This window comes from Sinohyriopsis cumingii, chromosome 4 (assembly GCF_028554795.1).
Source record: "Sinohyriopsis cumingii isolate HCF-2022 chromosome 4, ASM2855479v2, whole genome shotgun sequence".
NCBI lineage: Eukaryota > Metazoa > Mollusca > Bivalvia > Unionida > Unionidae > Sinohyriopsis > Sinohyriopsis cumingii.
In genome coordinates, this window is record NC_142964.1 from 54103909 (window position 1) to 54118121 (window position 14213).

The 14213-nt window shown below is 34.7% G+C and overlaps 1 protein-coding gene across 2 annotated transcripts in view; it reads left to right on the forward strand.

Annotated features, from left to right (window-relative positions):
• LOC149801180 (serine/threonine-protein phosphatase 6 regulatory subunit 3-like) overlaps window positions 1-14213 on the forward strand; it is a 108413-nt gene that overhangs the window by 33151 nt on the left and 61049 nt on the right. For both annotated transcript variants that reach the window (XM_089955211.1, XM_089955212.1), the window contains exons 10-14: window positions 2061-2190; window positions 4771-4929; window positions 6023-6148; window positions 8077-8141; window positions 12533-12651. In XM_089955211.1, coding sequence (XP_089811337.1) covers window positions 2061-2190; window positions 4771-4929; window positions 6023-6148; window positions 8077-8141; window positions 12533-12651 — 599 coding nt within the window. The remainder of the gene's footprint in view (window positions 1-2060; window positions 2191-4770; window positions 4930-6022; window positions 6149-8076; window positions 8142-12532; window positions 12652-14213) is intronic.

The window sequence follows — 14213 nt, forward strand, 5'->3', positions numbered from 1 at the left end:
AATATCAGAGATGGTTTCAACACTTAGCAGTTGAAAGAAAGAAATGGTCTGATACAGAATTTGTGGAAATTCTTGATGTTATTAGGGCATAAGTTCCTTAGAGGAACTCTTGTATTTTATTTTCATCTCTTACTTAATGTGTACTCATAGAATTTACAAAATTCTGCCTTTTTATCTGACAAAACTAAATGATTACATTTATTTGTCAAGTTTAGCTTCCTTAGTTTGTTTTGGAAATTATTTATCTTTATATTTTTAAAATTGAAAAAGGTAAAGGTTACCTGCCTTTAGTGGTCACCAATGCATATCTAGTCACCACTCAGTCTTTTGCTTCATGAGGAATGCATTGCTTAGAAAAGGAATATCATGTGAATTGTTGCGCATACATTTCTTGTCTCATGTACTCACCGTACTCCAATCATATTAATGTTTTTGAAAGATGGCAATGTGTCAGATTTGAAAGTGAGGTAGTTTTTATATTTTATGGTACATGATTGATTTTATTCATTTGGTGGAGGATGGGTAAAGTACTTTTGTTTTCACAGCAGATACGGAAATCACCTTTTGTACCAATGTGACAGATATAGTTTAATTCCTCTATCTATTTGCATGTGAATTAAAGATATCTCGAAAGAAAAGGGTTTGCCATTGAGAAGAGATACAAGTTGCATCCATTTTGATTAGGGTCAGGGGTCATTCAGTATTTTAAACTAGTCTGTAATGGCAGGTGAATTTCATTTCATGGGTCACAAAGAAGAGCCATGTACAGCGTTGATTTCATAAAAAAAATATTCACTTAAGTTGACTGTTTTGCTCTCAGGGAGTTGAGCAACTGACTATTCCAGATAGATGGTTGTATATTTTAAATTGGTGATGATTTAGTTTATAGGACTTACATTGTGTACTTTTGTGGAATTTCTCTTTTGGATACTAATCAGGGTGTGTGTGTCTTGTCCCTTTATCACTTGAAGCAACACCATGCACTTCCACACTGCACAAGGTAACACTTGCTAAAAAGCCGCATGTACCAGATGCATGCATGATACTATAATAGCTCAAAATCATGAAATGCTATGTTTGGAGTAACAATCATGAAATGCTGTGTGGAGTAACAATCACGGAATTGAAACTATTGGAAACATGGTCACTGAGATAAATATATAATAAGAGAGAGGGTTCGCAATTTGAAACAAAAATGCAGTTTCACATTTAGTTTGTATTTGCCTTTACAGCAATATTTTTCAGTTACATTGGTGTCGCTTTAATGTATTGAAAGTATTTCAGTAAGCAGTAACATATTATTGTGTTGGTTCTGCAAGAAGTGTCAAAGAATGTCCAGATTTTGTGATTTTTGTCTTCTTCACCTGGTCAGACATGATTGCACTCAATTTTATTAGAAAACAATACTTTCATCATTTAGATCCATTTTAATATTAAGCTTGTGTGTGTTACTGGTATTATAAAAAAGTTGATTTCCTTTGTGACATGTTTTAAACTGACTACTATTAGGTAAATATAGGAATACAATTGATGCATGTTAGTGTTAAGTGATGTTGAACAGGTGTTTGTTAAGGTAAAAAATGAAGAGTTTCATTTTTAAGGCCTGAATCTGAATATACTCTGACCAGGGATGAGTAGTTAGCAAAATCTAGTAGGCACAACTAATTGTTCCTGGTTGGGATGTGAATATACTCCGACCAGGGATGAGTAGTTAGCAAAATCTAGTAGGCACAACTAATCTTTCCTAGTTGGGATGTGAGGACAAGTGGTTTTGCTGAGCCATGTAACAAATTCCTGAATTCATTCTGAAGAGACTTCCTTAGAAATCCTTTTATGCTCAAGAATGACGAGACAGCAGATATTCCATCTAAAAGTTGTACGGCACCTGCTCATCATGAAGATAATGTTCCTGCTTCAGATAAATTTCCTGACCTACTTCCACATGCCACCTACCATGAAATTTTTTGTTTTGAAGGTTTCTTTCAAAACCAAATCTGTTCAATAAGGTGAAGCTATCAAGCTTTTTAGAAAACTAATACTTGTGTTATTTATCTTTTCAGACCTGAGGATTCCTCTGATCAGGTGTCCACATTTGATGCAGAGAGAATGTTTTTAGGTGTGAATAATGTCTTGACTGCAATCACTCCCAGGCTCAAAGATTTCCATGATGTTCTCCTAGACCCTCCAAAGGTAACCCCATCAACCTATATATAAAGTAAACTTTTCATTTCTATTAAACATTTAAATCTCAGCTGATAATGAATATTCAAAACAAGATTGTGAAATGTTTTTGCTGCTTATTCTTGACTGATGTTCATTAGAACAAGTATGTTTTGAAACCATTACCATCATTGATGCAGAATAATATCATATGTACTAGCTTATGAGTCTGTTCCAGCTGTGAACAACATATTGAACCAGCAGATCAGAGTCTGTGTTGTTTGTTCTACTGATTACCCTTAACAAACTGCATAGAATGGGCACATTTTGTGATGGTAGATCAGGGTTTATGCAGTTGGAGTTATGAGTATATATGGTGACCTTTAAAACCAGGCAAATATTTAGTTAGGTTTGTATTACAGTTCATTTGTTTGATCCAATCTTTTTTTGTCTCACTTGAATTAGCATGTTGAGACATGGGTATCACTTTTCTGTCATAGTCATTGTCACCAGTGTTAATGTTTAGCACTAAAGTTAGTACGAGTGAAGGGATACATTTGATAAAACCATGAATGCACATGAGACAAGGAACACTTGTTTATTGCATAATATACTTAATATCTTAAATGCATAAATACTGTTGGCAACCGCTCTGGTGGCCTAGTGGTTAGAACGTCTGCCTCAGATGCAGGAGGTTATGGGTTCGATCCCCAGCTGAGTCATACCAGAGGCTTACAAAAATGGTACTAACAGCTGCTTCGCTTGGCGCTCAGCATTCAGAGGTTAGTGTTAGGTCTGGTTGGCCTGGTTTCAGGATAATGTGACTGGGTGGGACATCATGCTATATGTCTGCGGCATGATGCTCCAGTGCAAGACATCACTATAAACTGTCACACTGCAAACATCATAGCGATATGACTGAAAAATTGTTAAAGCTACATTAAAAATCCAAATCACATACACACACAAATACTGTTGGCCCATTGTATTTCATGCAAGTTGTATGCAAAGTATTATGAAATAATTTAGGCATTGTATTTGCATTGATATTTCACCCCATGCTAGACTCTGACATGCATATAAAGGATATTATTATACGCTCATTTTTTTCTCCTTTAACTTTACATTATCAGAATCGTTCAATATTTTACGATATTGCACACCTTCATATTGCACCAACGCACAGGACACGTGTGCCCAATAGTGTATTAGGAACTACTTTGTAAACAAATCATGTACATTCGCGTAGTAGATGAAATACGTTTTGGTTGATTAAATTTTTTTCTGAATGAACTAAAGCAGATGTTTCGTGGACTGCAACATACCAACTGTTTTGCTACATTCCACGTTAACTTTTTGATACATTGTTTCAGATTTTGCGATAGACACCAGATTTCATAAAATTGCTTGGCACCTACAAATAACATGCAAGCTATAGGCATAAACTGTCACCTTTAGCCAGTAATAAGAATGGCAAAAAAAAATATACTGACAGTTTTACATCCAGAATTTCCTCAAAATGTACTTTCTTAGTTCTGCAAATCCGAATTACATGAGCCATGTCATGAGTTCTCAAGCTTTATTACACATTTCGAAATTGTACTGTAATTTCGACTATATTCCAAGTGCAATTACATCTTCCTTACTGTACTCAAAATGAAAAAACATTAAATTCAGTAGCGTCTTTTTGAGAATTGCAATTGAAACAATTCATATTTTTCCCACATAATGATTTCAAATAGTCAATGACAGAACAAACACACTTGCAGATGTAAACACGCTTCTCCCATGCCGCTTCAGTCCGACTTATTTCATGTATAATTTGCACAGATGAATCCAGTCCAAAATCACAAACTTTCGTCGAAATGAAACAAAATACCAAAATATATTCATACCAGATCAAATGGAAAAAGTTGTTGCAATGCGCATTCATTCACAATATGATTGCAAATTTCAATTTTAACTAGACACACCATTTTCTTTCGAAGTTATGTCGAACACACGACTAAGTTCAAATTTATCTGGGCGGAGTTATGTGCGCATTAATAATGATGGTGTGTTTTTATGGTAACAGCAATAAGGAAGGACACAACAGCATGGAGTTCACAGAAGAGCACTTCTTGTGGCATTTAGTTGGATCTGAATGAAAAGGATGCCATCTCATTGCCAATATTACCATTATGAAAATCATGTTATTGATAATTCTCCTGAATGGATGGTGATATCAGCATGGGCTTTTCACCGGTGTTTTTTTTTTTATGATGTCTAGCTAGTTCTAAATGGAAAAGTTGCCATCTTGCTTCCAGTATGGCCACCATGTTGGCAGTCTTGATAGTGTTATTCTTATTTCTGGGGTTTTCATTAAAATACTTGCTATGATGTCACGATAGTCCTATATAAAAATGGTACTGACCAGAACCCAATATAGCTAACAGATGGTTTCAGTATTCGGTAATTAAAAAGAAGAAATGGCCTTGTTAGAGATTCTTGGTAATACTTTTTGGTCAATTGAATATGAGTCACTTTGAGGGACTTCAGTTTTTAGAGTATTTTGGATGTCATCAACACGATTATTTTGGTTGAGAATCAGTTATACTATTTCTTTCACAGCAAAGGTTTGCATTGATGCCAACAACATTTGGGCCACTGGAACCACCTTTAGGGAACACAAGGCTACAGATAGCACGACTGATTACATCACTAGTGCAAACAAATACACATTCTGTTAATGTAGAATTTGCAAAATTGGGAACCATTGAGGTTTTAATGGTAAGTAGTACAGTATCAGTATTCATAATGATCACTCCATTAATTGCAAATGTCATTTTATATTATAAAATATACCTCATTTAATGTTCGATATTAATCGAGTTTTCCTCAGTGAGTATATTCATCTAGTCACACAAGGTCACTGATCAGTTTTGTTATCTTTGTAACTCATTAGAGGGAATTGGACCAGATAATTTTTTTAACTTATCACAGTTCCTTGTCCCTGCAGAGTTTATATATCCCTGGCCAATGGTGCGCTTTTTTGGGTCATGTGACACCATCTTCCATTTTTAGGCAGATGTGTTGTCACCACCTATTGGTGCAGCCAGTGTACTGTTTTTCAGACTGTATTAATGTTTAATGTAACCAGTTTTGAATGACATTATTGTCTTATGCAACGGGAATTGACTTTAGTAGTAGAACATAAAACAGAAATAAGTTTTATGCAAAAATAGATGTAAAAGATGGAATGGCTAGGATGCTCATTATAAATGTTTCTTTTATAACTGTTGAAACTTGTACTCTTGGGGCAGTCAAACAATTGAAGCATAATTTCGGGGGGTGCAGGTATGATGAACTGAATTTCTGAGTTCCTTTGCTGTTTGTTTTTTATTAGATGCATCAGGAAAATAGAGGCCCTTGCAGATACATTTGAATTTCCATTTATGATCTTAAAATGTGAATTACAATCCAAAAGATCGACACGATGTTTTCATTATTTCTTGCACATTGACTGCTTGTGCCTCTCGAGGGGCATGTCCGTATTCCAATTTTTCATTGTTAAACAACTGGCACAGCAATCAAGAAATATAGTTATATTACAACATATTAGCAAATGATGTAAAATGCACCCTGTTTGATCCACCACTTCTTGATGTGGTTATATGGGTCCAGTAGGTTTCACTTAGATGGCTTATCACAAGCCAATCAGACTTCTTTTAATATCTTGCATTTGAACTGCAGCAGTTTTGCTTCCCCTTCCCTTCCCTTCAGTAGTAAAGCCTTTCAAATTTATACAAGAATTTAGTACCTTTATTTTATTCATTAAATTAAATGATAATTTATGAATAAATATTCCTTTTTTTCTTTTCAGGATTTGTATTTTAAATATATTTGGAATAATTTTTTACATTCTCATGTGACAATGTGTATATATACGATACTCAACAATCCTTCAAAAGATGTGGATGGGCATATGGAAAATCCTCTCCTAGACCAAGTAAGTTTTAAAATACGTCTCATAAAATTTACAACTAAAGCATACGTGTGTATTTCATTATTCCTTTGGTATGTAATATGGAAATATAATAGTGTTGTATAACTGCTTTCTCTCTCCATTTTGGGATCATAGCTCACAAACCTGTTAAGGTGTTTCAACAAAAACTTGGTACACATGTCAGGCAAATCATGTAGAGGTGATATGTTGTACTAAAATTTGCTTCTTATGCCTTCTGTACCTGTGAAATTTGACTGTATTCATATTGGATATCTATTAGATTTTCAGACCATTACAGCGCGTCTTCATCTATTTCCAAACCCCTGCCTACACATTTTTTAAAAAGTTTTTGGAAATTATATATTTTTTTAAAACAAAAAAAAATTGTTCCCACTGATTATCTAAAACCACATGAGCTAGACGAATAAAATTTGGTATGGCTTTATTCATAAATATAGCAATGTTAATATGTTTTGACATTTGTTGCAAATTTTGTAACTAAGAGCTTGTTACCTGTACATGTTGCAAAAGAAAATCTGGTTAGACTTCATTTAACACAAATCATTTTAGTTAAACAAAAATCTCTTGAGGTAGACTTGTGAAATTTGGTAGTCATATCTGTGTATTTATCATGACCTAATTATATGTCAGCAATTTTTCCAAGGTTTTTGGTATTTGGTTTGCAGTTATGTGAGATGTTTGACATACACAAATGTTACTTTAAGCTTTTGATTCTAGCTGTTCTGGTATTTGATTGCAAAACACCACCAGAGTTAGCAAAAGAACATAGTCTTAAAATTTTGGCAAAACAATATGGCACAGGTCATTGATACGTGCATATCTTTGTAGAACTTCATTGATTGTTCTCTAGGCCATAAGTATGTAGCAACAATAATGTAGTCTAAACAAAACTAGGTAAGCTATAGACAAAACAAAAAGAACATTTTCATTTGTTAGAGATGGATCTTTGAGTTGTCTACATATGATATGTTATAGCAGTGATTGCATGTTGCCACATTAGTCTTGCAATTTTAAACATTCTTCTGACCACTGTTCAAGAGGAGAAATATTGAAGAGAGGAGATGAGTTTACTTTCAACTTTAAAGAGGTGGTGAAGACTAAGTTTTTTTGCTAACTCCGGTGGTGTTTTGCAGTCCAGACTAAGTGTTCATTGTTGACCAGTTCAGCTAAAATTCTGTTGGCTGTTGTTAAGAATTTTTTTATTTTTTTATTTTTTTAAAATGGGCAAACAAATCTACTATACTTTGTACTTTTGTTATATTTGAGAGCAACTTTGGCTTGTGGATTGGAGAAGTTTGACCATCCGTTCTGACTGGAGTTGACTTGGGATAATGCATGTGCTAAGCTTTGTTTTTCAGACACCAGACTTAAAGATAAATCACCAACCTATACTGCTTTAGCTAATTGTATTACACTTTTATTGAGCTGAGTTGTGCAGTCACATATATTGATATGTTATGTTTCATGTAGAATATAATGCTGTCATTATGATCTAATTTTTAGACAATGATTTGCATCAAATTATTGAACAGTGTTTTCAGAAGAATGATGTAATTTGATCTGTAGGTATGTTACTAAGAGTGCTGCACTGATCAGAAACATTAGGTCACTTACCTCTTTTTGCACAGCATTGATTACATTTGGCTCAATTTTCTGTACTATTTGCCTCCTGAGTCATATAACTATATTTGTCATTCAGAGTATATTTAGAACAATAACTAAAAAAATGTTTTGGCAATCCAGTTGTATCTGAAGTGGCATTTTCATCTTTTTTCACCAGTCTTAAAAATGGTAGAATAAATGCCTATTTTGATTCTGTTCTTTAACCAGAAGATTCATATAGATTTACTTTACTTTTCATTTTGCATCCTGCAGCTCATGTAACTGATACATGTGTGTTTTCATTTCAGTTATTTTCTGGTGGTAGGTTAATTCAAAGGTTGGTTGATGTATGGGAACAAAATGAGCAGGAGCAGTAAGTATGTTTCTTTGACAATTGAAAATGAAAAATTCAAATACTTATTAGGGCTGTTCCATTTAAACATATCCCTGAGGGGAGGCCCATTCAAACATGGGTGACCACCCCTAGAATTGATTTTTTTCCAGTCATAGAAGTGAATTTTGGATGCCCATGCATAGAAGCAAATTTTGGAAATTCATTACCGGGCATACAAATTATTTTTATAGAAGTGAAATATATATTCATTTTTATTGGTAACTTTAATAGAATTATTTTCCAAACTAACACTATCTTGAGCTTTCTTTGTAGTTTTGCCTTTATATGTATACACCCACACACACACACAGAGATACAGATAGATACATAGATTTATTTGCTGAAGACCAGTTGAAACATTTTTACATTCAACCCATTTCCATGGTGACAAATCAAGGTTTTTAATACAGTAACTCAACAAATGAGGTTTTTAATAAAGTAACTCAACTGACAAGTTTGGGCACAGTAACACCTAGGGTCATGAGCCAGTTAATTTTATATTCCTCCCATTTTATCCCTGGTCAGTATGAAAGATTGGGCAAAGAAAACTGAATATACAGAAACAGCAAGATTTCATTTATATCCACATTAAGTATTTTCATTCTGTACTAATGGACAGAAATTTTAAATATGTACAAGTCGAGGCTTGTAATAAAGTGACTAAACAAAAAAAAAATTGGGAGTTGGTAGACAGTACCAATCAACAGATAAAATGGGCATACAGTCATAAATATTAATAAACCCATAAGTGAAAAATGTACGCAAGCCTAACTTCCATAAGTCGTGTAATGCAACCATTCGGATCACTTCGCCAATTTTCCCTAGTTGATAATGGAGATAGTTGAGTAGTTATGATTGGTATGACCAAAATCGCATACATTCAACCAAGAGTCACAGGGGCGCGCATAGTTGCTTACATTCTAATTATCAGTCATACATGCAGTATAAAATGCTGCATGGGAGGACACTTTTCTGCCTTCTCACGCTACCTGTTGAAGAATCAGCGCTGATATTTTAAGCTAAACTGCGTGTAGGGAAGAAATTTGGGACCAATGTTTATTATGCTACTCGTACATTAGCTGAAAAGATCACATAAGTCGCATGAGAAAGTGTGTAATCCAGTTTCTTTCAATGTTGGTTTTTTTTGGGGGGGGGTGAGCACGTGCTTGTTTTAAAAATAGTTCTAACCAATCAAATTTAAGCTAAGAGAAGGGGACGTTTTTTAAGTTTGCAGAGTTTCAAATGTATGATTTTCAAACTTAATTCTGAGTCTGAAGAATGTCTCAACCTTGTACATGTCTGTGGTCAAGTTCTCACCTCAAAAATTAGCCACAGCTGACTCCAGGCCGACTGAAGTCAGCCACATCCCCACATCTTCGACAGACCACATGTTGTATTGTCTTTCTGTTGCCATTTTTAGTCATGTTCTAAATATTTGGCTGCAGCATCCATACCATATATGGCTACATCTGAAAACTTCAGAGATCCACTTTCCGATTGTTTTCGTATTTCCGTTACAATTTATTGGAAATTGCCAATTTAGTTTTTCTTTTCCCTGAAATTGCACGAATTACAGCGAGTAATCTGGAATGACGTTATTTTTTGTTAAGGGGGGGGGGGGGGCAGAAGAGAAAACAAACACAATGGTGGCATGAAAGAAACATATTATTAACCCTTTACCTCACAGAGTATATGGCTTTTTAGGCCTTCGATACACATGCAGCAAAGTTACCCAGTGCAGTACGTTATAAAAAGAACACCTGTTACCTGTTCGACTCCAAACACATAGGCCTGCCTGTTAACTGTTAAGCAGTGTAGTGCATGTTACATTTAGCAGCAGTTTTAACCATTTTACATTTTTGGTACACGTATATTATGTATGGAAAAATTTAAGAATAAAGTCTGATCGTTATAGCTGTGTAATTATTTTTCACAGAAGAATTTTTATGTGCTTTAAAATCTTGAGAGAACTAGTTCACCAATAAGTCAGTGAAGCCGCGTGACCAACCTTAGCTGCCATGTCTCATACTCGAAATTTACAAGATTTTTGTCTGTGTCTACATCACTAAGTCATCTGAATTTGATAATTTATAAAAACTAATTGCTGCCTGCATCAGTATCAGCGCCTTTACCTAAGTTATTGAAGCTTTCATAGTTGTGATTCTAATTGTGAAAACTTTGTAAGTACCGAACGAAATCTGCGACCTCCATTTTAGAGAGTGGAGAATAAAAACCCAGTTGCTTTAAATAGCAGATTTCGACCAGAGCATAAACAGTGACCACGTGATCTGACGTAATGGTCATTCACAGAAATGAATGTAGTATCTTATGGGGGTTTCCCCCGAAGGTGGCGCGACGAAACCCCGCTTAAAATGGTTGATGTTTACAGCAGGCATCAAAAGATGCTTCCCTGCAAATGGAGTAGAGGTGTCCAAAGGCGCTTGCATGAGGTAAAGGGTTAACATAAAATAGGCACCACCGATAGAAGCATTTTTTCCTTTGATATGACATGGCACAGAAGTGATTATTGTTTTTTGATGACCATACACGGAAGTTTTTTATTTTGCTGTCCGTTGGGTAGTGGTATGTTTAAATGGAATAGCCCTTATGATTTTTAGGAATTATACAATCATTATTACATAGCCTGCATGGCTGTGTAAAATATTTGGAAAAGAGAAATAAATTCAGGCCCTTACAAGGCAGTGCAACATTAGTATTGAAGAGGTTCCAAATAATTTCCCATTTTGTGTAAATATCTGGGTTTTTGTTTTAGTTTTGGTTGTTGTTGTAGGGTTTAACGCCATTTTTCAGCACACGATAGGCTATACATGGCGGCCAGTATTAATGGTGGAGGAAGAACCCGGGAAAACCCCAGAAAGAACCGCCAACCCACAAGAAGCTACTGGCAAGCTTTCTCACATACCCACATTGGCCGAATCCGAGACTCGAACCCATGCAGACAGGTGAGATGGCAGTGATCTGTAACGGAGAGCGCTTTAGACCACTCGGCCACTCTGGGCCCATTGTTTTAGTTTTGGGTGGTTCTGTTGGTGGGGATTAGTGTTTAAACAAAATTCAGAAACTATATTTCTAAGTTGTTTCATCAAATACAACCAAGAGTTCTGTACAGTGTTAATATGAGAATTATTTAACTAAGCTCAGCTATTTTCAAACCTGCCCTCATTGCCAATACGATTTGTTTGAGTAGCCATCAAATACAGTATTAAATTGTGATAGTGCCTGTATAACATTTTATTATGCACTTTACTCTTATAATCAGTTTTGCAGTTGTTGTAAATATTCAGTTATTATGAAGCAATCAACACTTTTTGGTTTGTAGTCATGAGGTTTTTATCAGTGGGAAGTTATATTTAGAACAATGGTTAAAACAAAATGATTTGTGTGTAGCCAGAGGATAAAGATAGTGATGGAGGATTTTGGAAAAAAGATACTGATGGAAGAATAACTTGAAAATTTGTCAGGTTCAATGAGTTCAGGTTGCTAGAGCCCTGGAGCTTCAAAGCAGTTTTAAACCCCCACCCCCACCTGGGTTTTCTGTATTATCATTTTGTTACTTTCACAATGTAAGTACCAAGAATAAAGATCACACAAAACAACAACCTCCTACCCAGACACCAGTGAATTAAAGTTTAAATATATATGAAATCGCTCTGTCTCCGATGACCACAAATTAAAACTTGGTCAGTAGCTTTATTTTTAAATATCTTGGATGACTGATTTTCAGAAAGAAGCTATGGATATTAAGTATGCCTTTATCTTTGCCAAGCATTTTTATCAGAGTATAGTTTTTAAACAAAAATTGATAGAATTGGCATAATATTAATTTTTGGAGACAAGTTGTGTATGTTGCATTTTTACAGTGCTGCATAAGTCTTAGTGAAATGGTCAGCTGGTATGTCAGGTGAGCAGTGTCAGGTCCACATGAGCCTATTGTTGCCAGTCATCATTATTCTTGGTGTTTACATATTTCTCACATTCATAAATATGCTGTAATGAAATTGGTGATGGTTGATACACCAGTTTATCAAAACACAACTAACCTACTAGTCATGGTTCAGTGACTGCAGTATTTTTGCATTTTGTCCTTATCTGCCAGACATGTGCATGAGTGCATGCAATTCTCTTTGTGTTTTGTAAAGCTTCATGTTTTGTTCATGTATTCATATTGTGCTTTACTTAACTAGTGACATAAAATCATTTGATCTGGCAACATTTGGCACAGAATCAGTTGATAATTTCTGGCAAAACATGGTTTGGGTGCAAGGCCTGAAAAATGTTCATTTAAAGTGTCTGCTTCATTTTAAAGTTTTAATAAAATTAAGTGCAGTATATTTATTCGTTTTGTCTAGGACCCGAGAAGGTGGTAGAAGACGTGGGTATATGGGCCACTTGACAAAGATGGCAAATGATATTGTACAGTCTATAGAAAAGGGAGAAAATAAGGAACGTATTAAAGGAGTTTTAGAGGGTAAGAGATAAGAATCTTTAATGGAATGGACAAGAATTTCAATTTTTTATCAATTTTATATTTTGTGTTCAAATTTGTTACATACAGAACTATTTTTTCATACATTGCAGATATTATGTTTTCATGAGTGAGTTGATATAGGTACGAGGTTGGCCTCTATCCAGATTAGTTATCTCAGTGTCTTTGATGACAGATAAAGTCTGTATTCATAATAATAATTCCTGTTTATGGAATATTTTATCATATTGTATCATTTTGTTTATCTTAATTGCTGTAAAATAATTGTAAACTATAAATGACACAGATGCAACATGTAGAACAAAGAAAATGTCTTGCAGGTAAAGCTGGGACATTTTTGGAAGCAAACATTGGCCAGTTTCTATAATATTAATATGGTTTATTACAAAACCTTATCTTTAGGTTTACATGCTTTCAAGTATGTCAGCCATGGGTGAAATGGTCCACCTTTGCTTATAAGTCGACTCCAACTGCAAACTGCATAGACCCAGATCTGCCAATACATAATGATCTGGCTGGTATGGATCTGTGTGTTTAGTTAGGAGTAATTAGTAGAACAAACAAAAATGACCCAGATCTGCTGGCACATTACGCAATAGCAGATCAGGGTCTCGTGTTTTTTGCTTTTGGACCTTACTTGTAAGCGAGCATAGATGGTAACTAATATTGATAAGGTTCTTGTACTTTCATGTCATGCATAAAGGCTTTGGGACAGATATGCAAGGGTTTGGGATAATGGGCAAAAGATGAGGAAAACTTTGGATACCAAAATCAAGATATCTCGGCTTGCTTTTACCTAACCCAAAGTTCCTAGAAAGTATCATTTATACTTGCATACAAGTCATATCCAACTGCAAATAACAGAGACTCTGATCTTCCATTGCCTAATGAACTTTTTTATACTTATTTGTCCCTAGATCTTTGTTTCCATTCATCCATCTATCACTCACACTTTATATTTTATATCAGTACTATATCTACTGTGACATTTGCTATACATAACACTGGTTATCTGCTTTGGATTTCAGATTGCATTTATTCAATTGACCTGTCACCACTTTTTATGATTTGTGACTAGTTATATTCCCTGTTTGTGGGTAACTAGCAGTCATACAGCATGTACCATTAGTCAATTGAAACCTCACATAAAACCCATTTGTAATGTTAATGTTGATGCTGTTTATTGCATGTATTCTTCTGAATACATTTATTAAATGACCTATTTGATTATTTCTCTGAATGTTGAGAGCCTGACTCTGATGTTTTTTCAATTTTGCATTCTCTGTTAATTAAAAATAACCAATCAGATGTAACTTTTGATATAATTAGTATCTGTAATGTGTTTAAAACTTGAATGTGTCTTCAGATGGTGAAAATAATTATCTCGCTCACTTCACAGAGTTTCTTGACACTTCTAAAAAAGTAAACATTAAGATAGTCATGTAGGCACCTTTACTGATTGATCTTAAAGAAAATATTAATTGTTGTTCTAAACTTTAATACTATAGTAGTTTTGCCAGTCTGCTTATTCCTAATTGTTAAGC